The sequence below is a fragment of the Leptonychotes weddellii genome, chromosome 11, assembly GCF_054177405.1.
Source record: "Leptonychotes weddellii isolate Sample4059 chromosome 11, ASM5417740v2, whole genome shotgun sequence".
Classification (NCBI taxonomy): domain Eukaryota; kingdom Metazoa; phylum Chordata; class Mammalia; order Carnivora; family Phocidae; genus Leptonychotes; species Leptonychotes weddellii.
This window is the reverse complement of record NC_138379.1, coordinates 10,011,975-10,039,017: the sequence shown is the minus strand read 5'-3', so window position 1 is coordinate 10,039,017 and position 27,043 is coordinate 10,011,975. Positions and strand designations below refer to the sequence as shown.

The 27,043-nt window shown below is 45.4% G+C and overlaps 1 protein-coding gene and 1 long non-coding RNA gene across 4 annotated transcripts in view; one reads left to right on the top strand and one right to left on the bottom strand.

The window, feature by feature from the left end:
- Positions 1-16: 16 nt before the first annotated feature.
- Positions 17-27,043, top strand: LOC145716129 (uncharacterized). The gene is made up of 3 exons (XR_014138560.1): positions 17-1,502; positions 7,118-7,937; positions 26,865-27,043. It is a non-coding gene; the product is annotated as an uncharacterized LOC145716129 (long non-coding RNA).
- The window catches only part of PATL1 (PAT1 homolog 1, processing body mRNA decay factor), a 37,912-nt gene continuing 22,368 nt past the window's right edge, over positions 11,500-27,043 (bottom strand). For 2 of the 3 annotated variants that reach the window (XM_081798052.1, XM_081798054.1), the window contains 5 exons: positions 26,310-26,469; positions 22,236-22,391; positions 20,053-20,144; positions 19,804-19,953; positions 17,800-19,498 (listed from right to left, as the gene is read on the bottom strand). In XM_081798052.1, the coding sequence (XP_081654178.1) occupies positions 19,477-19,498; positions 19,804-19,953; positions 20,053-20,144; positions 22,236-22,391; positions 26,310-26,469 (580 nt within the window). In that variant the 3' untranslated portion in view covers positions 17,800-19,476. Of the gene's footprint in view, positions 12,325-17,799; positions 19,499-19,803; positions 19,954-20,052; positions 20,145-22,235; positions 22,392-26,309; positions 26,470-27,043 lie in introns of those variants that run through there. The other variant, XM_081798053.1, reaches the window with a different exon arrangement.

Below are 27,043 nucleotides of genomic sequence, written 5' to 3'. Positions count from 1 at the left end.
TGCCGCTGAGCGTCACTTGCGGAGGACCCCTAGGACATTGGCATTTCTCTCGGGCCTGTCATCCCACACCGCCCAGTGAGAGTCCGGGGTGGGACGCGTCCTGCAGGCACGCCGCTGATTGGCTCAGGTGAAGGCCAATCAGACTCATGTACAAGCCCATTGGTGCTTTCCCGAAGTCTTCGGCGCTCAGGGAGGACTCGAGAATGCAGCGTGCCCGGCCAATTCGATCACCGATTGGCCAGGGTTTCCGCCACTCCTTTCAGTTTATGATCCCGTCACTGCCACGTCACCCCCTCCCATCTCTCTTCCCTTCGTCCCAGTTCCGCCCTTACGGATTGGTGGTTGGTGTCAGCTGCTCAGCCTTTTCTACCATTTGCTGAAGGAGATGAAGAACAAGGGAAGGAGTCTCGTTTTCACATTCTTACTTTCCTATCTTATTGGTTCGCGTGCGTGTCACTCACATGTTGGAGGCGAGACGGAATGGGGATTAGAGATGATTGGTTCCGGGTATTGTCTGTGACGGCTGATGCTTGGAGGGCTGACTGGAGGTAACCAATAAAATCATGGAAGCCCGCCTTGGGGGCGTGCCTGCTTGCTTCCAGCTTTTCGGGGTAGGCGAAGAGTCTTCTTCCCAAAAGCGTTTTTTCACAAAAGCGTTGGAGTCCCTCTTCCTGAGTTAAAAACATCCGTATGGTTTCCTGTTGGGAAGAGTGACTCTCAGCAGGTTGCCACTGCCTGTGAGAAGCCCCCTTTTAGGGCCTCCTCCTAGCGGCTGGCTCTGAGCTGGAGGCCCGGATTGCTGCGGAGTCCACAAACAGCTTCCCCAGTTCCTTCCTGGGTCCAAGATCCTGATTCCCTTCCCCGGTTTGCTCGTCATCGCACCACACCCCGTAACCCTTGATTCCAGACTGTCGTATGCTCTTGTTAGAGTGGGCAGCTAGTTAGGCTTTAACAGAATACCTGGAGTCCAGAAACGGGGAAATCGCGGCCAGCGCAGTTGTAAGCAAATCAGAGGCCTCTAAGCAAGGTCCTGGCAGAACTCCCCAAACAAAGCCACGGGAAACCGGATCAAACCAGACCGGCCCAAGCCGGCTGACAAAGAAGGCTGGAAACCCCCGACAGAATAAGGAAGAAAAGGCGGGAAACCCTGCTTTCAAGAAATCCCCGCCTCAGGTAATAAATATTCCACCCCCTAGTTAACAACTGTCAATAAAAGGTAGAAACCCAAGCCCCCAGTGTGCCGCTCTCCCTCGAGCCGGCCTGCTCTCACATCTGCAGAGCGTACTTGCACTTTAATAAACTTTCCTGCTTGCACCGCTCATCCACTGTGTCTGGTCTGTCTTTGAATTCTTTCTTTTGATGAGACCAAGAGCGTCCAGGGACATCCTTGAATGGGCTGAGCAGAGGCCACGGGCCCGAGTCTCCCCAGTCCACGGGCAGCACGTTTTTGGCAAGCCAGCCAGAAGGAGGTAACAGCCGTTGAGCGACCCTCTCCACCACTGGTGAGTCTCCAACTCTCGCCTGTCTTTGTGCTGGAGAGTTGCTTAGTGAAGTCACCATTCTTCCTTTGCCCTACTCTCTCTGGTCTACCTGGGAACCGATGTCTGGTAGCATTTATGAGAGACTGATTTTCAGCTCCAAAGAGTAAAGGGACACTTGCGCCTTCCAGCTGAAAGGCACTCTTAGGTGACTAAGAGTTTTATGGAAGTGTCGGAGATTATTTCTCAGGATGTGCAGCAGTCCCATGGGGCTTTGCATCTCCCTCATAATTAAAACTTTGGCTCATCTGGGTTTGCACACATAGGACTGATCCTCCAGTGCTCCGAGCCCCTCTGGTTGTCTTAGACTTCTGGCGCGAGAAACCGAGACACGTAAGAGAGTGATCCATGGTCACTCGTGCAGGTGACACAGCAGCACACAGAGATCCTCTCCACTGGTCCCCAGGTGACTGTCTGAGATTCCCAGGCTGACTCTGTCTGCAGGAATCTGCCTCTTGGTCATGGGACACTGACCCACCTTGTCTGCCTTCAACTGCTTCCTCTCCTACCTGCTTCTGCACTCTCCTCTGTTGGTGGTGGGGCACGGAGACCTGCGAGACGTCCTGTCCCCTATGGCAGAGGTCCAGCACAACTGCCAACTCAGACTGTGATCACCATAAAGTAGCTATAAACCATTCTACTCCTTGGCAAAGGACCCCACTCCTCGAGATCTCTCCCTGTGGGTATGCCTTATCCACCACTTAATTAGATGTGACTCAACCCAAATAATTCAGGGATGCAAAGAGAACTGGAAAATAGAGGTTAGTTTCACCAGAACTGACCACAAAGTGAGGGGAGATCAACAGGTCAGATGAGAAATATTTAGACCGTCAAAGGGACCCCTGTCCCTGGTGGCTGTTGTTTGCCACCAACTGTTAAGAGGCCTATCAGAACAAGGGAGGTGAGTATGGGGATTAACATAAGAATAAAAAATAAAGAAAGAAAGAAAGAAAGAAAGAACAAGGGAGGTGGGATATTCAGAGATCTTGAATCATGATGATGCCCGTTCCCAAGGGATTCATCCTGGGACATCAGGTTTAATTATCGGGCATTGTTTCTATCGGGTCTTCAGGAAGGCCATCACTCCTGGGACAGCAGGTGCCAGAAAAATGCTTGGGCCCTGGGATGCCAGGGCCGCTGGGTCATCACACGGCATGCTGGCCACAGCCGTGATTTCAGGGTGAATGGACAGCAGGCTCGGGACACCCACAGTCCACTCGCCATTGGAACTCTCTAGAAGAGTACCCAGTTGAGATCCTATCAGGTTTCGGAGAGAGAGCTAACTCTCCTCAGGGAAATAGGACTCCAGGCTTCTGGTAGTGGGAACCCTGGTTTAGTTGCTCCTTTTCTTTTTAAGGGAGTCAACTCTCTCCCTGAAGACAATGGGAAATTCCACCTCCATCCCCAAAGACTCCCCTCTGGGATGTATTTTGAGACACTGGGATCAGCTCCTATTAGAAAGCCTAAATAAGAAAATGCTTATTTTCTTTTGTAACATTGCTTGGCTGCCATATAAGCTAGAGGGGAGGTCTGGTCAGAAAATGATAGTCTTAACTATAAAACCATATTGCAAGTCAATTTCTTCCATACGATACAAGAAAAATGGGTAGAGATCCCTTCTGTCCAGGCCTTTATGGCCCTCAGGGATGCCCCTGACACATATAAAACATGCACAGTGGGAGGGAGTCATTTAGATCTTGGCCCCAAGAAAGGAATTCTTGCAGTAGCTCCCCTCGGAAACACCCCAACACCGTTGGCTCCAGCCTAAGCAACCAGTCCCCCACCCTAGCAACCAACCTACCCTCCTTGACCAGACTCAGGCCCAAAGAAAAAGTTCCTCTGCCCCCTCCAGGAGGTGGTCGGTGGACCTCAGGGGACCACAAAGACTCTGTCCCCTTTTTGATGTCTGATCTCAGGCAGTGCCATGAGTGTTAAGCCAGTTTTCTCAGGATCCCAGCAAATCTACTGAGGAATTCAGGAGCCTGACTCCAGTCTTTGGCTCTAACCTGGAAGGACCTTCTGGTCATTCTTTCCCATTGCTGCCATCCGGAGGAACGATTCCGCATCTGGGCGGAAGAGGAATACTTCATCCTACCCAGCCTAACAGATATCCTGGTTGGAATGACCTTCGTACCTCAGACAGACCCTAATTGGAATTATCAGCCTGGGCAGCAGGGACTAGCCCACATGGTACTATGCCTCTGGAGAGCATAAAGAGGTGTATCATCAAACTAGTAAACTATGATAAGGTGAGGGAGATCACCCAAGGACCCAATGGCAATCCCGCTCTTTTTCAGTCCCATCTAGTAGAAGGGCCACAAAAGTTCACCAATGTAGATCCAGATACCCCAGAGGGAAGGTTGGTCCTGGGAACTCATTTTATAAGTGAGGCAGGTCCAGATATTCATAGAAAGCTCCAAAAGATGGCTTTAGGGTCCCAAACTCCCAATACAGGCAACTTTACTCCTTCATGGGCCAATCCTCCAACAAAGGTCCCAATATACAAAAAGGGACATAAACTGAACTCAGCAGAAAGACTACCTACTCCATCCTGAGGGATGGTGGATGCAAGACCAAAAGGTGATGCTTCCCTAGGCATCCCAATGGAAAATCATCAAGGAACTACATGACTTTTCTCATTTGGGAAGAGACATATTAGCCTCCTTAGTTAATAGGGTCTTTTCAGGAATTATCCTGTCGTGGGTTATCAAGGAAATCACCAGGGCTGGGACCTGTCACAGCCTGTCACAAGAACACCACTGGGGGAGGGCTTAAACCACTGCCACTTCTCTAGCCCATCCAAAGACAAGGCACATACCCTAGAAAGGATTGGCAGATAGACTTCACTCAGATGCTCCCATCTGAGGGACCTAAAAACCTCCTGGTCTTTGGGGACACTTTCACTGGTTGGATAGAGGCTCATCCTGCTAGAACGGAAAAAGCTCAAGAGGTAGCAAAAGCTCTACTAAAGGAAATTATCCCATGATTTGGGCTTCCAAAGTCTCGGCAAAGTGATAACAGCCCATCCTTTATCCCAAGGGTGACTCAACAAGTGTCTTCTGCCTGGGAATTCATTACCACCTTCACGCTGCCTGGAGACCCCAATCCTTGGGAAAGGTCAAGAGCGCTAATCAAATCTTGGCCAAACTTTGTCAGGTAACCTTAGAATCCTGGATAAAACTCATGCCCATAGACCTCCTGAGAATGAGAATGGCCCCCAAAAGGAACCTCCAACTCAGCCCCTTTGAAATGCTGTATAAGAGGCCTTTCTTCACAGCATATCTGCTGTTTGATTCGGAAGCTCACGAATTTATAAAACATTTCATCAGTCTAAGACAGGTACAGCAGGCTATCATGGACTACGGCAATAAAAATTTACCTGTGCCCAAGAAAGAGCCTGTACCTGCCCAGATCAAGCTAGGGGACATGGTTTTATTAAAGACCTGGAAGGAGGGTTTACCTTCAGATCAATTAGATCCCAAATGGTAGAGACCCTACCAGGTTCTTCTTGGCACCCCAACAGCAGCTAAGCTCTAAGGTATAACTAGCTGGGTTCATTTGTCTAGAATAGACATACCCAGCTCCAGACTACGCATAGTTGAAGACTGAGACATTCCATCCTAATCCTGTGAGCCAGTGGAAAATCTACGCTATATCTTCAAAAAGATAAGTGATTGACATCCTACTATGAATATTTGCTTCGTACTTTTAGCTATTGCCTGGATTTTTTTTTAAGGGTTGTTAATTTGAATTTTATTGGTTTTGTAGTTTTTTTCCTTGTATTTGGCTTTGTTTGTTTCAGCTTTATGGTTGTGTAAAAGCTGTAACATTAGGAGTTCTGGATTTTCTTTATACTGCTTCTCCTCCTTGCAAACCTCTGTCTACTTGGACCTCTGAGTTGTTTTTCTTGCTCTCCTCAAGCCACTTCCCTCCTTAAAACAAAACAAAACAAAAAACATCTTTCCTATTGGGTCTCACCCTCAGACATGGCCCTAAAAGTCTTATTTTTTCTCATTCTTTTTTTTTTTTTTTAAAGATTTTATTTATTTATTTGAGACAGAGAATGAGAGAGACAGAGAGCACATGAGAGGGGGGAGGGTCAGAGGGAGAAGCAGGCTCCCCGCCGAGCAGGGAGCCCGATGCGGGACTTGATCCAGGGACTCCAGGATCATGACCTGAGCCGAAGGCAGTTGCTTAACCAACTGAGCCACCCAGGCACCCTATTTTTTCTCATTCTTATTACTGCTCTAGCCTAGGAAAATAAGTTTTCCAGCTGCTGGATTTGTCATTTACATCCCCCCAAAAGACCTTTCTTACTTCCTCTTTTATCCTGCTCATTCTCCTAATATAACTCTCCATCAAAAAAACTACCAGGCAAGTTTCCCTTCCGTAGAAGGGATTCTCATCGGCCCTAATTGGATCTGCGTTGACCTATCCCCTCCCACCACCCTGATATTTCAGGTGGTGGACCCCGCTTATTCCTAAGCTCCACGTGCAGATAACTCCAATAATTCAACCCATAAAAACAGACCTAAAAGATAGGTCAGCTGCCAGATAGCATCACCTCCGGGGGCAGTCTCTGGACCTCACTTTGCCAAAGACCCTTGGACCTTCAGACAAATTTCCAATGTCTCAATTCAGTATTCCAGGCATGGAATGCGGCATGCCCGCATAGAAAATATAAATGACACAGATTGCAGTGCCACCCACTGGGTATGTGCCAATTCCACCCTTTCAAGTAAAACCCCAATACATCCACGTTTTGGATCATGGCCTAGCTGGACACTAGCATTAGTCAGCATTACTGTTCAGTTTCTCCCTTCACAACCACACTTTCTAGTTCCCTAGGATACAGGAGGGCGGGACCCGATTCCCCAAATGCACACACAATAACTCTTCCCCGTGGGCCCAACAGCTCCAGGAGCTAGGAACAGCAAGTTCTCCCATAACCTTATGCGCTTCTCCCAACTATCTCCTTATCTGTGTACGTCCTTCTCACAATCTACAGGGGCCCATCTTTACTCAGCCCATATCGGCCCTAGGATTTCAGTGCGCTGATAACCTCAAACATTGGGGCAATTGCACGCTGGAGTCCACATCTATAATTCTGCCCACCCCGACACCAGAACCTGAGGAAGTACATTAGCTCCTTGGGGGTTTGCATATCATCATACCACCCTGCGAAATCTGAAAGCAGCATTAGATGAACTAGCTTTTCCTGTCATTTCTCAGATCTCTCCCAAGTCCCATCTGTCTTTGGCCAATGTGGTTATAGACAACAGGCTGGCTTTAGATTATTTATTGGCGGAACAAGGTATGTGCTGTCATTAACAGAACATGTTGCACCTACATCAACACCACTGGACAGGTGGAAGAGAATATCCCAGAATTACATGCGCCAGCCTAATGGCTACATCCAATGGCCAAAGGGGCTGATCCTGCTAATAATATTTGGGATGCTGTATGTAAGACCTTTCCATCTGTAACCTGGTTCTCGCCCTTTTTAGGACTACTGTATTGGTACTTTTGCTTTCTGGACCTTGTTTGTTTAATTTTCTTGTCAAATTTGTCTCTTGCAGACTCCCCACAATTTCATTTACAAATGATGGTGCACCAGGGATTCCAACCCATCCCCTGTGAAGATGAAACCTATCAACACCCAGCCCGTGATTTCCTTCTACTCCCCACTGTCCATCGAGTTGTCCTAAAATTTAGAGAGCAAGGACTTCTGGAACCCTCAGGCAGGGTCAACATCCCAGACCATTATGATGCACCATCACCCATTTTCCCTTCAAAGATTTTAAGGGCCCAGAGTCCTTGAGGGGAGAAATGTTAGAGGAGGCAGCTAGTTAGCTTCTAACAGAATAGCTGGAGACCAGAAAGGGGGAAGCGGTGACCAGTTCTGTTATCAGAAGGTCAGAGGCCTGTCCTGGCAGCACTCCCAAACCCACAAGAAACCAGATCAAACCAAACTGGCTGACAAAGAAGGCCGGAAACCCCTGACCAAATAAGGAAGAAAAGGTACAAAATCCTGCTTCCACGAAATCTCTGCCTCCAGTAACCTTCCTCCCCATAGCTAACAGTTGTCAGTAAAAGGTAGAAACCCAAACCCCAGCGTCCCCGAGCCGGCCTGCTGTCACATCTGCAGAGCGTACTTGCACTGTGATGAGCTTTCCTGCTTGCACCGCTCACCTGCTGTGTCTGGTCTGTCCTTGAATTCTTTCTTGTGATGAGACCAAGAGCCTCCAGGGACATCCTTGGGTTCGGCTGGGGGAGGCCTCAGGCCCAGGTCTCCCCAGTCCACTGGGCAACACTCCTCATTCTGTCCCCCGAGTTGCTGACCCCGCTGCGAGGAGAAAATTGACTCGAGAGGCCTCGCCTTTATGTGTGCTTCTACAGGTGGGTGTCTCTTCCAGACCTAAGGGCCCTGCCCTTGTCGGCTTTAGCATCGTTGACTTGGTTTACATGTTTGTAAAAGTCACAGATTCAGTAGCTCATTGAATATGGAGATGTTGCGAACTATTGTTACAAACAGAGCTTTGGGGAATGCAGCACCTGTTACATTTTGCTAGTTTAAACCGGCAACAGAAAGCGTAAAACAAATTGCTTTTCCTTGGCATTGAGCTCTCTGGTATCAAGAAAGTAAGGAATACTCTTTTTTCAGAAAATGTTGATATAAAAGAGAAATGTTTATTGAATTCTGGAGAGAGGATACACTTTGAAAATCCCCAGTTAGATGTAGGCCATTTGTGATTTTTAAATTTTTCTTTTAAGATTTCATTTATTTATTTGACAGAGGGAGAGAGAGCACAACCAGGGGTAGGGGGAGAGGGAGAAGTGGGTTCCCCACTGAGCAGGGAGCCCGATGTGGGACTCGATCCCAGGACCCTGGGATCATGACCTGAGCCGAAGGCAGACGCTTAACCGACTGAGCCACCCAGGCATCCTAATTGTGATTAAAAAAAAAAAAAAAAAATTGAGTCAAAGTGAATCCCTTTATGCTTGGGTCCTGCCTTTGCTACTTACTGGTTCTGTGACTTTGGGAAAGTCATTCAAGCACTCTGAGCCTCAGTTTTTACTTCTGTTAAATGGGAATAAAACCTTACCGGATGCTGTTGTGATTAAATGCACTTGAACATGTTTGCTAAAACTAAATAGCTACAAAAATGTGACTTGGGTTGCCAAGCACATCCCCCAGATTACTTGCCAATCACAAAGGAGAATTAGATACTTCTACAGTAGGGAAATCTGGTTGTCCCCACTTTAACCCAGCTATCCAACTTAGCATCACTCACCCTGAGACAATCAATATTTTTAGGAGGTCCCTGGTGTGTTCCAGCATGAAGTATACAGCATGGCCTAATGAAGTTTTCTTGCCCTAAATGCTGAATCCTGAACGCAATCAAGCCTTCAAATCTAACCTTTGGTTTATAGGAGCTGGAGGAACTGGTTAAACAACACCCCCAAGGAAGACCATCAGATAAATCAAGAATGTGAGGCATTCTATAAGACAACTGGTTTTCTAGAAGACAAGACCTAAAGATTAAGGGAAATTGATGTCATAAAAAAGGGCCAGGGGGTGATGGTCCTAAATTTAAAAAACTTGAAAGACACAACCACATGCTTGATTAGATTCTGGTTCTGAAAAACAAAACAAAACAAAACAAAAAACAGCTTTTTAGACATTTTGGGGATAACTGGGGAAATTTGAAAATGGATTGGTATTAGATGATGTTAGGCAGTTACTATGTTTGTTCAGTGTGATATTGGTATGATGGCTATGAAGGAAAAGCACCTTTAATATTTGGAGAAATGATTGGGAGTGAAGAGTCATAATGTCTGTAATTCCCTTTGAAATGGAAAAGAAAAGAAAGGAAAGAAAGATTAAAAGAAAAAGAAAGAGTAAGCCAAGAAAAAGTATTACAGACTTTGAAATGCACACACACACACACATTTCTATCTATGTATCTATTCTATGTATCTGTATATCTCTATGTAAAGCAGTAGAGCCCAATGTTAATTGTTGGATGTTGGTGAGAAGTATATGGGGATTTATTGTACTATTATTTCTACTTTTATTGTATATCTGAAAAGAAATTTGTCTTAATGTTTTCAAAGGCTGGGTTGCATCATCGTCGGCCACCACTGCCTCCAGAATACAGCCCAGATTTCTTACCTGGCAAATCAGGTCCTTGACAATCTGGTGTCACTTCTTTCCCAGGCAGTCTCTTACTCTAATGTCTTGATGTATTCCATGCTCCAATTAAATTGGTCCACACGTCTCTTTCCACATTTGCCCTGCACTTTCCCATGTGGGTGCCTTTTCATATGCTCCCCCTTCTTTCCTTTTTTTCTTTTTTTAAAAATTTTATTTATTTATTTGACAGAGAGAGACACAACGAGAGAGGGAACACAAGCAGGGGGAGTGGGAGAGGGAGAAGCAGGCTCCCCACTGAGCAGGGAGCCCGATGCGGGGCTCGATCCCAGGACCCTGGGATCATGACCTGAGCTGAAGGCAGACGCTTGACGACTGCGCCACCGAGGTGCCCCTCTCCGCCTTCTTTGAATGCATAATATTCTCCCCACACAGCATCTCCTCTGATACCCTGCCTAGAAGTAATGCTCCCTCCTCGGGACTCAGAATATGCTGTGACATTTGTTGTCTCGCCCTAAGTCATTTGTGTTCCCGACTTATGACAGCTACTACAGGGCGAGTTCCTCCAGCATGTGGTCTGTAGATCTGTATCTGTCATCTTCAGTTCCCGCATGACAGTTAGCACACAGCCTAGCCTATTCACCCATGTGACAAATATTTATTGAGCATCTACTAGAACATCTCCAGTCTTGAGCCAAGTGTTGGGAACAGGGTAGTGAAGGTACAGGTGGGTTCTATTCCAAGTGCAATGGAAGCGATTAGGGATTAAAGTGACCCCAATTTTTGTTAAAAATGGTCACTGTGGAGTCACAAGATGGGGGAAAGCCAGCAGCAGGGGAGCACTTGCAGCTTTCTCGAAGAGACGCCGGAGGCTGGATTGAATGTGGTGGCAGGTGGACACGTTCCAGAGGCTCACTGTGAATAGGTGCAGGAAACCGGGTCAGAGGGAGAAGCGGACCCGAGATGCACTCGGCTGTGACGAGAGCTGGAGCTGGGTGCCCCATCCCAGGCTTCCGCCCTTGAGACAAGGTGGCTGGGAGCGCTCGCTCCACGCACTGGTCTGTCATTGCTGCAGGCTGCGTCCAAGGAGGCGGCCCAGCCCAAGGCATTTCCTTGGGGTGAGGGCAATTCCCAGAGGGAGACAGGCTCAGCCGTGAGCCCAGAGCCACTGACATTGTCAGCAGCTGGGTTTGAGCACCTGCTCCTGAAGAGGGCATTTCCAGAGCACCACATTCTGTATCTATTTTGTAGACACTCCCACAGGGAATAATTGTGTACTTAAAAAACGGGAGCTGCCTACTACCTGGGGAAATCTCTAACACCCTAGCAGGAGGCACCATTGGCTCACTGAGGCTTTATAGTCCAGTGATGAGTTATTCTGCCTCAGGACCCTGATCACTGGGGTCCGTATTCTGCTTGTGTGAAGGGAATAGGATCTTGCGTGATTTACTTAACCTCTCACCAGTTTCCTTATGACCATGTGAATAGCATCTATTTCTCAGTGTTTCGGGGGAAGGATTCAATGAAAATGCATGAATGAAATCTGCCTGTCATATAGTAAATGATCAGTACATGCTAACTAATTATTAATTACGCAAGGCTATCTCTGAAGCACAGCAGAGCTAACCCAAGTGGGACCCAAGACTTCCTTGGGAGTATTAGACGTGCTATAGAGAAGCCTAGAAATATTGGGACTTTATATGATGTAGGAGTGTGTTTGTAAAGTGAAGCTTTATTAAAGTGAATCAGCTTTTACTGTTTTTTTTTTTTTTTAAGATTTTATTTATTTGAGAGAGAGAGAGAGAGCACAAGCAGGGGTGGGGAGGGGCAGAGGGAGAGGGAGAAGCAGACCCCCCGCTGGGCAGGGAGACTGACTCAGGACTTGACTCAGGACTCGACCCCAGGACCCTGAGATCATAACCTGAGGCGAAGGTAGATGCTTAACCCACTGAGCCACCCAGGTGCCCCACAGCTTTTACTGATTGTTAAGCACACTCACAAATATAATTGCATTTATTCTTTGTCACAATCCTGGTTGTTTTACTCCTCCTCTTACAGATGGGGAAACTGACTTAAACAAGTAGATAACTTGTAAGGGCAAAGCCCTGAATAGCCCCACAGCTAAGGCAGGCTGTCCTTTGTACCACAGGTACATAAAATCTCTTCTCAATAACATGAACAACTCAGTTACAGCCGGGGTCATCAACACAACGACATGACATTTGGTTTCATTTTGATAACAGAAAATAAACATAATTTCTCTTATTTTTAAAAAGTATCACCAGCCTGCCCCTGCTGCTGTTACATCCGGGAAAGCTACCATTTTTGCCATCCCTCAAATTTATAATAAATTTTTAAAAGATTATTCAAAACTGCCTCCCCCCCACCCCGTAACACTTAACTCTAATACGAAACGACTGAAAACAATGCGCAAGTGACAGAGACTCCATTTCTGTCGGTTTAAACACGTAAGAGTTTATTCTCACATATGAAAGAAATCCAGAGGTAGGCAGCTCCCTGAAGTCTTCAGAGACACACACTTCCTTCTCTGCTGCTGTGCATTGTTTTTGACGTTGAGATTACTTTTTCCCTCAAGATGGCTGCTGGAGCTCCGGCCATCACAACTGCATTCTAGGCGGCAACAAGAGGGAAGGAAGGAAAAAAGGGTTTCCTTCCAAGGAGCAATTTTTGGTTATCCCACACAACATGCCTGCTTACTTCTCTGTTAATGGAGAAGCACTGGGGAATGATTGTACATGTAATTCAGGTTTTCTTTCTCTGCTACTCAACTCACTGCAATCTTGGACAAGTCATGTCCATACTCTTTTCCTTCAAATACAAACCTATTATATTCATTATGAAAGATATTAAAGGTTCAGAAATGTAAATACAGAAAATGAAAATCCCCCATAACCACACCTTTCAGAGATGACTGTTGTTAACATTTTGATATTCTTCCACTACCTTACGGGATTTTTTAAACAATTACAGTTTTTTAAAGATGAAATATTTGACACCTCTACTTACTAGTTTTCCAGGGCTACTGTAACAAAGGACCACAGATTGGGGGGCTTGAACAATGGAAATTTATTTTCTTACAGTTCTGGAGGCTAGAAGTTTGAGATCAAGTGGCAGGTGTGGACAGGATTGGCTTCTGAAATCTCCCCTTCACTTTTAGATGGCCCTTTTCTCTGTGCCCGTGTCCTAATGTCTTCTTAAAAGGACAGTTCTATTGGGTTCTAGTGCACCCTCGTGACCTCATTTTCACTTAACCTCTTTACTTTGAAGACACCAACTCCAAATACAGCCACATTAGGAGGCCCTGGGGGGTAGGACTCCAACATGTGAGTTGTGAGGGACACAATTTGGCCCCTAGCAGACACAGAATGCATATGATACACAAAAGCTGTGAAACACAATAGTAAAGCCCACCAACCTACCACCCAAAATAGCCAGTTTCCTACATCTTTATCTGAATCCCATTCCCCTAAACACTCCCAAAGGTAAGCACTGTCCTAAATCTAACTTAAAAAATGATTCTCTCAGTCACCTCGGCTTCTAATGGCTCAGTCTTCTGCAGACCAGGAATAGTGTTGTGAGGCCCGCTCTTAAGTGGTCCCTTCCACGCAGTGTGAAGATAGCCCATTTCCACCTCCACACTGCAGTGATTTCTCAAAAGCATAAATCAGATCATATTTTGTTTTGTGCTTTCTCCTTAAACACTCTGCAAAGTCTTCCCACTGCAGCGAGAGCAAATCCCATCGGGGCCCTGTGTGGTCATTCTATCCCCACTTCATTCTAGCAAAATCAGCCTTCTGTGGTCCTTGAGCTCCTTATTCTCCTCTCAGGGTCTTGGCGATCTTCCTTTTGCCCTGGGATGCTCTTTTGAGCCCTTTGCATGGCTGTCCTCTTGTCATTATTCATGCACCTACTCACGGGGCTCCTGCTCATCAAAGCCTTTCCTGACCACTGTCTTCAAGTACCCCTCCTCCCATCTCTCGACTCCCTTACCCTTTGTTCTCTGAACACCCGCCTCTATCTGTAAGTATCCTCCTGAGACCTCAGGCTGCACAGGCGCAGGGCCTCCGTTTGTCTCTGTCACCACTGGGCCTGCAGCATTGCCAAGTGCTGGCCTGATGTATATTACCGAATTGTTCCTGATCTCGGGGTTGTCGTGATAAAGCGAGTGACAATGTAGTTTGACAGGGGCATCGCACAAATTTAGTACACTAAAGGACCATACAGATGCCAGACAGCTGTAACTCTGATCTTTATATAATGCAGTTGGTACCGATAATGACCACCTCAATCGCCCCCTTTGACGTTACTGAGAGACAACTGCTTGATTTGCCTACTAAGAACGAAGGCGTTAAAATCCCATCAGAAGACTTTGCAGATGTGTCCTTAAATGCCTGGAGCTTTTCAGCTGCTCCTGTATAAAGCACGGAACAGGCACAGGAGCCTTCTAGAGGCCAGGACACTAGGCATGCAGCCTAAAACGTAAGGTTATTTTATTTATTTATTTATTTATTTATTTATTTATTTATTTATTTGACACTAGGCCTAAACGTAAGGATTACTACTTATTTTATTTTATTTTTTATTATTTATTTTATTTTATTTGAGAGAGCGAGCAAACGAGCGCACAAGCCAAGGGGAAAGGCAGAGGGAGAAGCAGACTCCCCGCCAAGCCGGGAGCCCGATGGGGGACTCGATCCCCGGGTCGATCCCAGAACCCTGGGATCATGACCTGAGCTGAAGGCAGATGCCTAACCGACTGAGCCACCCAGGTGCCCTAAAATGTAAGGTTTAAATCCCAGTATCAGCCCTCACCAGCTGGACTGTCTTCTGAGCTACACAGTTTTGGCAGTGTACCCTTAGAGTGGCCCATCCTACTCCAGAAGGTTATAGAGAGGACTGACGAGAAGTATAGAGAGGACTGATGAGAAGATGAGGGTGAGTGTTCTTTGCACACTACAAAAGAGCTGTAAGGTGATCTTGTGGGTTTACCTTTGTGCACTGTTGGATGAACACTGACGAAAAGTATCTGAAGATCAAATCCTATTAATAGGGGAGCAGTTAAATAAATTATGTACAGTGGCATGCAATGGAACACTACACAGTTGTTAAAAAGATAGGGAGGCTCGGGGCACCCGGCTGGCTCAGTCGATGGAGCATGGGACTCTTGATTTCGGGATTTTGAGTTTGAGCCCCACGTTGGGTGTAAAGATTACTTAAAAACGTAGAATCTTAAAGAAAACAAAACAGGGGAGCTCTTACATAGTAAAATAGAAAGATGTCCATGATGTATTATGGGAAAAAAAGGTAAGAACATCTATAGTTCTAACTACGTATGTGTATGCATAGAGAAATCACTTGGAAGACGATATACTAAATTGTTAGCAGTATGTTTTCGGGGTGGGGGGTGAAATCTGGCACTTTCCCTGTGTGAGTTATATGCGGATTTCTCTCCGCTTCTTTACACTGACTTAACATCTAAGTAATTTAAGACAGTGTATTCACAACCAGCCAAGTACACACATCACTGATTCCCTAGCTCCCTTCTAGAAGTTTCCCAGCCCTCAGGCCTGATTGAGGGTAATACTGCCTCAGAGAACGAACTTGGCTAAGGTGGGAGCTTGCGGGAGTCACAGTCACAGAATAATAAAGACAAGCTCCTCCGAAGAGCCTTACGTGCAACATTCGCAAAACAAAAAGAAAAGCGCCCCGAGGCTGTTGAAGCTGTTATGTTAGGAGACCTGCAAATGATTCACAGCTGGGCTTCTGCAGGAAGAAGGAAAAAAGGTCAAAACAATGCTATTAGGTGATTTTAAGATGCTGATTCCTCAGATCAAAGACTTGCTTCCTAAACACCCTCACAGTGGTCAAAGGTCAAAGGTCACAACATTAATATACGTAAAACATGGCCGGGCAGAGGAAAAGCAGAAGTTGCCTTCAACTCCCCGCTTTCACTTCTCACACAGTGGGCTTCCCTGCCCTCCAAAAGCAGATGGTAGGTGGCATCCAGTTCTCTGTATCAAATTCAGAAAGTCATGTCTCGGCTTTCCTAATGATGGACAGGGCAACTTCAGTGCAAGCCAGCTGGCTGACACCTGAGCTTTCTGGAGATGGAGCGGGGATCCTTCCTGATTCAAGGCAGTTTGGGAAAAAATGCAACTTAGAGGAAAGAGGAAGCTTGCTGGGAGCTACAGCTTGGACTTAGCCAAGTGGTTCTTGGCCCCCCGCCCCGGTCGGTTGGCCATCTCCGTCACGGAGTTACGGAACACTGGACCACGGTTCTCGGGGTAACTGCCTTGCTCTCACATGACTTTCTCAGACCCCCTTGCACGTTCACCTGCTGCAAAGTCAAATGCTTTGGCTCTGAAGTCAAGCACAACTAGATCAGACGCGTTTGCCCTGCTGGAACTTACTTTCTCACTAGAAATAGAAGGCTCCTCCTATTTTTAGTTCTTGGAGAGGAATCGCCCTTTTGGTTATAACAGCAATACATGGTCACTGAAGACACTGGAACATACAGAAAAGGCAACAATCACCCCCACACACGATCCCGTCACCTTCTCCTTAAAGGCCACCACCGCTACTTTGTCACCTTTTTCCCATTTTTTTCCCCTCCATGATTAAGTCACATGCATACATATATAGAACCTATCCTACACTTAACATTGTATTCTTAGTATTTTCCCACATTAACTGAACCCTTCAAAAGCAATTTTTCCTTTGAAATATTTCTCCCAAAGAATGCATTTTCTCTATGGAAAATTTGGAAAACACTGAAAAGCAAAAATTAGTTTCCCATATTCCTACCATCTGGAGACAGACATCAGTAACCATCAGGAACATACCCTCCCTCCCGATGTATTTTTTTCATTATATAAGTATCATGCCTGTGGAATCTTTCCTTAGATTTCTAAAACCCAATTATTAGTCAGAGGCTGTGAATACTTCTAAAGGTCTTCACATCACCAAAGCACTTCCAGAACTGTAATTTCTCCTACCAGTATGAATGGCAGTCTCAAATTCTCACTAGCATTGTTTTTAAAGATTTTGTTAATTTGATAGGTTGAAAAAGTATCTTGTTATTTCTCTAATATGGGTGAGGGTGAAATTCTTAATATTGCTCACTTGCATTTTCCTTTATAAAAATTATTTACACGTCTGTTGTTACCTACTTCTGTTACCTACTACTTAATAGGGTCTTCTTTTTCTTAGAGGATTGTATTTGCTGAATTTTTTTTTAAGATTTATGAGAGAAAAAGAGTAAGAGCGAGCGAGCAGGGGGAGGAGGGGCAGTGGGAGAGGGAGAGAGAGAGAGAATCTGAAGCAGGCTCCATGCTAAGCACGGAGCCTGCCATGGGGCTCAGTCTCACAACCGGGAGATCACGACCTGAGCTGAAACTAAAAGTTGGATGCCCAACCAACTGCGCCACCCAGGTGCCCCTGGAAAGGAGCTTTTAGTACTAGTTTCCATCTGAACCCACTGAGGAATGGGACGATTCTGTTTTTGTTTTTTGGCCAGAAATTGCTTGATCCTGAAAGTCTCATAAGAAGACCCGGCGAGGAGGAGTCAAGCGTACACATTACGATGACAGTGCGGGGAGAGAGCTCAGTCTCTTATCTGGAGCACGTTAGAGTAAAAATAACATCCACGTCTGAAATAACACAAAGTTACTATGAAGAATTATCAAAGCTTCCCCATCTCCAGTGAGGGGAAGAAGTGTGCGATGTGAGGCAGAGCTGGCCACGTCAGCAGCTTAGGCCAAACCGGGCTCTATGAAGTCTCTTAAAACCCATGTGCCTGGAGGTGGACCGGATGCAGATGAACTGCACCGTGTGTCCACCACAATTTACAATCTTGTAGTTGAAGGGAGGGTGCGGGAGGAATGAAAGCACCTAGGTTTTTCAAGGAAAGTTACCGTGTCAACATAAGGTCTTCAATCTGTCTCCCTTATTACAACAGTCCAAAAGTTAAAATCCTCACTGAGCCCCAACACCAAGACGTTTGCCAGTCCATCGAAACAGGCTAGAAACACATTTGCAATCATGTTCAGACAAGAAGTAACAAGAAGGAGAAATGCAGGCATGCAATTTTTCAAGTATACAATTTGTTTTTATTTACAATACCCTATAAAAATGTAAATTTAGAAACTTTAATTTTTATTAATTAGAACCAAACAAAAAAGATAAAGCACAGAAAGGAAGAAATAATAGTCAAGTATTCACTTGATCAGTTGTGAGGGGAAGGGAGGAAAGGCGCAGGGTGGAAAGAGTCAGTAGGTAAGGGTGGAGGGAAGCTAGGTCATGTCACCGGGAGCAGCTTGCGGGGCCGGGGCTCCGGAATGGGGAGAAACAGAGATGGAGAGCAAGGACAGCTGGTTACAACGGAGGACTTTACTGTTGTACAAGACATGTATGTGCAAAATGTTGATTCTCTTTAAATATCATAACCTGTCCCCTCGCTAACATTCGAAAAGGTGAGAATAGCAAAAAGTGTATCAGGACAGTCATGTGAAATGGACTCTGATTTAATTTTCCAGAGGGCTGTGATCTTTAGAGATCAAACCCCTCATCTTGCTTGGCTGCTGCCCGGGAGGGGGACGGGAGGGGGACAGGTGGAAAGGGCCATGGTGGGCTGTCCCTGCCGGGACCGGGAGCCAGGCCCCTGGCTGCCTGGGAGAGGGTCCTGGAGACGAAGGGGAAGGACAGCACTTCTGCCTGTGGTGTGGAGGAGCCTGCAGAGCAAAGCAAGCCGAACTGAGTTTCCGTGGTTACCTCTGGAGGTTGCGACCCATGACACCAAATAAAAACGGGGAAGAGGGAAGTAAAAGCATGGCTTTATTGAAGTTGTCTCAGGAAGACAGAGCGAATGTGCAAACGCTACGCTGTGGAAGCAGGCTCTAAGTCCGGTTCATCTGGGGCAACCTTGCACGCCCTGGAGGGGACAGGCTCAAGTACACTGTAGCTGTAGCAGGATAAGGGCTTAACCGTGTGCCATTTCACTGAGGTGGACAGATACAAAGGAAATACGGCGGGGAGGAGAAACAGGACTTCTCAGCCTAGAGCTGGGTGTCAGCCAATTAAGAGTCCTGATTTTAACGTGCTGCATACCCTGTATTTATATTAAAACAAGTAGAACCCACCAAATTAATTGCAGGATGGACTAGAAACAGATTAAAAATACATCAGCTGGTTTGTTTTTAGAGGAGGGACGTGTCAACTACATATTTCTCAATCTAAAACTCGTTCTTTAAAGATCCTCTGGAGATCACATGAACGTATGTAGAGGGGAGTGTGTGCATATATATATATATATATATATATATGTATTGGTTTCTACTTAATTGGTTCTCCTATAGTTGTGTTAATATGGGGCAATGAAAGAAGACTTTAATAGGATGAGGGGAGGAATCCCTTGGCAGGCTACAATCTACTCTGACTGGAGTAGTGGGGGTAGGTAAGGGGAGAGATTATATTTGTGTCTCTAGGGCAAAGAAAATGCAAAACTGAGAAGAACTGAGGAAAAGCAGGACATGCAGAACTGTAACACAGAAGGTAAGAAGGAGCCAGCGGAAATATCGCCCAGCCAAATTTCACAGAGCAGTGGGGAAATACGGGGCACTGAGAGCCAAGCCCTGTGACAGGAACCGGTCCCACGAGACGCTCTGGGGAACAAGCTACCTTCCCTCCCTCATCAGAAACACCCCGCTGTGACGGCTGCGGTGCGGGCGCAGCCTAAAGGAGGCACAGGACACGCCTGGAGGTCTTTTATCGGGTCCCCTGAACCAGCCTGTGGGCAGAGAGAGAGAGAAAGGAAACTTGTGTGAGTTAAAACAGAAGGCAATCTTTTGCATTAAAGTTACACCCTTGTTAGAATTCTCTCGACAAAACACCTGAAATATCTCTACCCTTCCTTCCTGAACTCAGGGTGCTTCTGTAGCCCGCTCAGCACCTTCTATCTAGTAGATACTCACGTACTTGAGACAAGTCCTTAATGTCTTCCACTAAATTCAGTTTTATGCCCCTGATCTCCTCACCGTAACGTCTAAAGTGCCAACTTTAGTAAGATGTGGAACTCTCCTGTTTCAGACTTACTGCAGCTTTGTCTCCAGCAAGTTCAGTTTCTGTCGGTCAACATAGCGAGAAAAGAGGGATACCAGGTTTGTGGGTATAGAGATTGGCTTGGCCAGGGCTGCTTGGGGAATCCGCAGAAGTTCTCGGGTTGCCATGAACATCACCTCCGTCCTGAAAGAAAAACCGTTAACAACACGTAAGAACAATATGAGAAAAAGAATAAACAATGATCTAAAAGAACGTGAAAGAAGAAACACAGCCCGGACTGACCACTGGTTGTTCTGTGTTGATTCTGTAGCAGGGTCTGAACTCTGTAGGTCTTCCCCACGGCTCAGGACGACGAGGAGCAGTGACAGGCCAAACTACAAGAGGAGACAGAGGGACTCCAACTCACCTCTGCACCCGCTCCTCCAGCACCGCTGAGGGGATCCCAGCACTAGATCACAATGAGCCCGCCGCTTCGCTCTGCCGACGGCAAACATCCGGCGACCATGAGCTGGGGGCTGGGCCTTTCTCCTGGCTTTGCTCAGGCAGGCAGCAACAGCATCACCAACGAAAAGGGGAAGCCCAGGGCCAAGCGTACTCTCTGCTCCCCCACCCCAAAGTGAGAAGAAAAGATAATTTCTTCCCTGTCACAGATAAGGTGGGGTTTAGTTTTACTTGCATTTACTAAAACAGAAATGGATTAAAAAAAAAGTCAAAGACAAACTTTGATCAGAAAATTAAAGTTCACAGAAAAAGTAAGAAAAAACATTAAGTAGATTGATATTTTGAATTAAGAACAAAGATGTGAAGACCGGTGGGAAAACGTACAAAGAAAGGTCACTGAAATGATCAGCATATGAAGAGACTTCCTTGAATCTCCTGAAAAAGTTTTCTTAACAAAGGACACACCCCTAGTGGACATATAAAGGTTGAGATAAGATATTCAAAGCAGAGAAGGGATACACAGATTTAATACTCTTACTAAGACTATTAAAATTTAAGCAACCTGCTTTAGAAATTAAAGATTTGTTTTATTCAGTGGGCAGTACCAGCAGGAAACATGTGGTCTAAAGGGGCACAGAACAGAATACAAATAGGGACAAGCAGCACGAGATGAAATGTATGAATCACAGCGACAGTGGATATGAAGGGAATCCATGTTTCTGAGTTCAACTCACAGAGGAGAACCCTCGTGTCACTATCAGAAAAAACAACACTGGGCTACATATACAATCTCTCATCTGACCTCGTGGTTTTCTATTTATCAACACTAAACTCAGAGCCCAAGTAACACAGAAGGCCCACAGCCTGTCACTCCAGAACCCCAGCTCTGTCACCTCTCAACCGCCCTTGAGTCCTGCTTTGGCAGGTTTTCAGGTGCCAGGGGGGAAGGGGCCTTGACTTTTTCACTGTGCTCGCACATGTACCCACTGAGGAAGGGCATTACACTGAACTGTCACAGCGGTGGGCTCATCTGAATAACAGGACAGCTCTGAAATCGCCCGTCACCTCCCCTTAGAGGTCAGGCAAGTGGCTCAACAAAGTGAAATCATGTGTTCACCGTCACAAATCTAGAGACTGGCAGGCAAGGAATGGAAAGCTGCTCTGAAAGCTCATGTTCTCTCTTCTATGTTACGCGTCCCCTGCGAGTCTCTGGATCGTCAACCTGATGTAGATGAAACATGGAATGGGATGTTCTCCTATTTACAGTCTTACGAGCAAGAGTGAGGACTACCTGTTTTCTTCCTCACGTCAGAACTTGGATTTTATCTCAGACTACAATGGTGTGAACTCAAAGATGTTTTCCAGCCTTCTCAGCAGTGATGTGTGGCATGTGAGGAAAACCTGGCCACTGAGATTAAGTAGAAGTTGTTGGTTACAACTCTTGGAAAAGGTCCCAACAAGGCAGACAGCAAATCCGCACCTTTTGGCCCCTCTGCAAGCACCTCTCTTCCCGATGGAGTGGAGCCTGAGAGGCCATGAGTGTGGCAGCCACCGCTAAGGCTGCAGAGAAGGCAGGCCGAAGGAGCCTACAGCCCTGACGACGATGTGGACAGGATGCCAGAACTATTCCACTGAGAGACAGAAAATCCTATTTTGTTGAAACCACTTATTTCTAGCCTCTGACACTAGGAGCTTAACATAAATCCTGGCTGAAAGATGCCTTTTTAAAAAAATGTTTTTTTATTTTAGAGACAGAGAGGCCTCACATGGGCGCACACGCACATGGGGAGGGAGGGGCCGAGGGAGAGAGAAACTTAAGTAGACCGCGCGCTGAGTGCAGAGCCTGATGTGGGGCTCGATCTCATGACCCTGAGATCCTGACCTGAGCAGAAATCAAGAGTTAGACGCTTCACCCACTGAGCCCCCCGGGCGCCCCTGAAAGTTGCCACATCAGCCAATGTCTGTATCTGTAACTCAAATCTAGACAGCTGGCCAAGTTCAGGGACCTAAGAGGGTGCGAGCACCTTGTTCTGGAGCACAGCAGCGAGGTGAGGGTTGGAGGGTGCTGGTGCAGCTGTGCTCTGAGGTAGGTTCATGAGCTGTTGCAGAAGGCTGGTGACAGTCACTGATGGAAGGTGATAGAGGAGCAGAGAGAAGGGACTCAGTAAGCATGGCAGCACCTACAAAAAATAGAGAAAAGCATTACATCCTGGCAACTGTGACTTCAGTCAGCCTGCGTCAGTGGGCATGGACAGGAGGATGCTCAGCTGCACACTCAAATGGCCTCAGGCAAGATTTAACACGAAAGGCTGACAAGTCCAGCAGGTACTACTAGAGTCTCAACAATGGGTTGGTTCTGAGGTGTCTACTGACAACTTTTAAAGCTCAATTTGCACAGGAAACATGACTTGTGTGAACCAAGGGTGTAAAATCACTTCTCAAATAGACAGCAAGATTCATGATAAAATATCATTTCTGAATTCATCCCACAAATATTTCAACGCCTACAGTGTGTCAGGCACTGTGGGCTACAATGAAATGGTAAATAGGTCAGACCTGCAGAAATCTAAAGTTGAGTGGGGAGTCATGAGTAAACTGGCAATTTCGATATACCATGAGAAGGACTCTGAGACAGGTAAATCCTGAGTGCTGCGGAACTACCCAGAAGTATTTTTAGACCTAACTGGATCTTTTTTTTTTTTAAAGATTTTATTTATTTGACAGAGACACAGCAAGAGAGGGAACACAAGCAGGGGGAGTGGGAGAGAGAGAAGCAGGCTTCCCACTGAGCAGGGAGCCTGATGTGGGGCTCAATCCCAGGACCCTGGGACCACAACCTGAGCCGAAGGCAGACACTTAATTAATGACTGAGCCACCCAGGCGCCCCCAGACTTAACTGGATCTTGTCTGATCTTTATACAAGCTCAATGAGGAAGCTGAGAAATGACAGACTTTACAGATTATTAGACAAGCTAAGCGAGCAGAAGCTCAGTATTCAGAGTTCCATAGCTAGTAGTGAGAACCAGAATCCAAGGCTGTTGAATTCTGGCCTGCAAGTCATTCAGTCCTTTTAGCCATGAGGCCCAGACTGGAAAGTTAAAATACAGTGCTACTAATATAACTAGGTTCTAACACAGGAAAGGAAATCAAGGGTGCTTCCAGCACTCAGTGCCCATGGTATAAAAAATGATAGCTGATTTTACTTCAGATGGCATTCAAAGATGGAAAGTAGACTTTTAGGCATCTACTACTCTAAATAAACAAAGCTTTAACAACAAAAGCGTTTTAATCATACAGAAAAGTATAAAGAGTATAATGAAGTCTGTGTACCCATCACCCAGCCTCAATAATTAAATCAACATTCTACCAATCTTATTAAATCTATGTCCCTCCTATATATCCTATCCTTTCATCCATAAATACTTTAGCTTGCATCTCTAACAAAATCTCTCACAGTATTCTTGCACCTAACAAAATTAACAGCCATTCCTCAATCTCACCTAATATCTCCTCCAAATTCAAATTCCTCTAGTTGTCTCAAAAACATCTTTTAGCAATTGACTTATTCTAATCATGATTCCAATGGGACCCACACATTGCATCTGGCTGGTAAGGCTTTTAAAATCTGTGAATTAGTCCTTTGCCCACTGCCCATCTTCTTTTCTCATGCTATTTAGTTGCTGACGATGTCCCACGGTTTGGATTTGGCTAACTGCACCTCTGTGCTGTCACTTAACAGGTTCTACTATCCTCTGTCTTTCCAATAAAAACTGATGGTTAGAATTAGAGGTCTGGTAAGATTTAAGTTCATCGGGGGAAGGCAAGGGTAAGAAAACTTCATGGATAGAGCTGTGTGCTTTTTCCTGCATCATGTCAAGAAGCACACGGTGTCTGGTTGTCCCCCTCTTAGACAGTGATCACTTGTTTGCTGCCCCAACCACCATAAATTTCCCCATCCACCTTTTTACCCAATGCTTTTTGCACCAGTAAGGATTGCTGTCCAGACTGACTGATTGCTTTTCCATTAGGGACTGTAAATTGGAGATTTTCTAATTTTATCATTTCTTTTCCATTTATTAGCTGAAAAAAAAATTTTTTTTTTAAGATTTTATTTATTTGACAGAGAGAGACATGGCGAGAGAGGGAACACAAGCAGGGGGAGTGGGAGAGGGAGAAGCAGGTCTCCCGCCGAGCAGGGAGCCCGATGTGGGGCTCGATCCCAGGACCCTGGGATCAGGACCTGAGCTGAAGGCAGATGCTTAACGACTGAGCCACCCAGGCGCCCCTTAGCTGAAATTCTTCTAGGAAGAACTTTCTATTATCAACTTTCTGGTTACCATGATATTTGGTTGTAATAAAAAGGCAGGAAAAATGTTTTGAGTCTTTTCCTTATTTACCCATTTTCAGAGTAATTATGAGTTGATGGCCTAGCAATCTCGGAAGGTGATTAATATATTTTTTGGTATCACTGTGAACTCATTAAATTAAAAATATTTGATATATTTCAATCCACTTCTGTAATTTTTCTTTCTGATGCAAATTATCCCATTTTTGGCCAACAGGAGCCCCTTCAGCTTTGTCTGTGCATCTTTCACGTGGGACACCCTAGTAATCTTTTAGCTTCCTTACTTTCTGGCACAAGATAGTCCACGATTACCTTGTATATTTTATGCCTCAGACCTGCAACTAGTTATTGCTTCAAGAAATGGTATTCAGAGATGTGGTCTATTACTCTTTAACACAAGGAGGTATAAACTCTGCCCCTATAATTAACCAAATTTTCCTCACTAGCAGACACCTCCACTAAGGCAAGCATCTCTGAATTCCTAGTTCCTAGCTCTGTGCGATGTATTTCTAAGACCTAAAATAGTGCCTGGTACGTAGACGTGTAATAAATATTTAATAAATATTTACTGAATAAATAAATATTTACTGAATGAATAAAGCTCTCCCAAACTTGTTTCCACTGATGAGTTCCTCTAGGACTGTGAGTGTCCACCCCATGGCCTACAATAATCTATATGCTGTAAGGGAGTTGCTGCTTTTTGTCTGGCTTCCGTTTTCTAGGATAAACCTCAACTCCTTAAACTTTCCTCCAACCCATTTTTCCTTCTTAAAATCTTTAAAAAATGTATTTGTCTCATCCCACTTCACTTTTCCTGATGATAACGCCTCAACTTTGCATTAATTTCTTCTGCACGTGCTACAATTTTAAGGACTTTTTCAACTCATTATGATTTCAGAAGGAGTTAATTTTCAACTCTTTCATGCCATACCACTTAACAAGGTATCCTGGCATCATGTTTTCTGTGGATCATCACCAGCTGGTTATTGATCAAGCATCATCTAATGTGAGAGGCTTACTCTCATAAGTTCTAACATTCTGAACCTCATACTTAGTAATAACTGCCCTACCCTTAACAATTTCTTGCTCTGAACTTCTAAAATGATTCTAAATAGTGCTAATTTTTCAAGTGTTAGGATAAGTAGAGAGCAGGTCTTACCAAAAGTTTACTTATAAACTTGAAAATCAGGTTGCTAAGTCCAGCCTAGTTTACATCATGATAAACGTTATTTACGAGCACAGCGGGCACTGGCTTGATTCCTCTGTGACACCAATCAACGGAGTCTGCAGCTGAATGTTAAGCTCCTGACAACAGCCCAGTGCGTGATACTTTATATCCAGCAAAGTAACCAAGACCATATGTTTGTAAATTTTCGTGAGCGTCAGATTCAGCTGGATTCTGTTAGAGATACAGAAGCCCTGGCCTTTCCTCTGTAAATTCTGATTCAACATGTTTGGAGTAGGGCTGAATTATCTGCTGCCCAAGAAATTCTGATACACAACACAGCTTCATGACTATGTCAAATACGATGCGATTATTGCATTCCTCAGTTTAGGAACTTGGTCTGTTGGACCAAAAATGGGATTAAAAGTATAGTCCTGGAGTAGACTTTTGCTTTAAATAATCAAATCCTACTACTGAAGGTTAGACAAAACAACAGAAATAGGAAGAGGGGAAGATAAGAAATTTGGATTCTAGAAACCTTATCAACTATGAAGACCCAAAGGAAAGAAGTCCCACATGGGGGATCACCTCATCTTGTGCATCCTTCTTGATAAGAAAAGGGAGATTCCTGGCTGTTGTCATGAGAATGTCAGCTGCTTGCTCTGTGGAGAGGAAAGGAAGAATACGGGCAACCATTCTCTTCCCTTTTCGGATACACATGATCTGTACAAAGTGGTCATCACTTGGCCTGCAGGGGAAGGAAATACTCACTTAGGTCAGCAAGAACAATTTAACACATCCTTTATCTCCTCTTACATGTTACTGAACGAACTTGCTGTGCTCATTTTCACGCTACGATGACCTTTGCTACAAAATAGTGGGAATTACTTCTCCAACTCTCAACCAAATAATAACAAGTCATTTTTCAAGTTTTGCAAATGTAGAAAATCGTCCTTTCACAAACGTATGTTAAATAGACTTGTTCAAACTACAGGTGTTCATTTCCTTTAAGTTTTATGTAACTAGACAAATAACATGGTTGATACAGCAAAATCTGAAAACATACATAAGCAAAAAGGATATAAAAACAATCATTTCAGAATTAACTTTATATTGTTATTTTTTTTTAAATTTATTTGACAGAGAGCGAGCAAGAGAGCACAGCAGGGGGAGCGGCAGAGGGAGAGGGAGAAGCAGGCTCCCCACTGAGCAGGGAGCCTGATAAGGGACTCGATCCCAGAACCCTGGGATCTTGACCTGAGCCGAAGGCAGACGCTTAACCTACTGAGCCACCCAGGCGCCCCTACTGTACCATTTTTAAG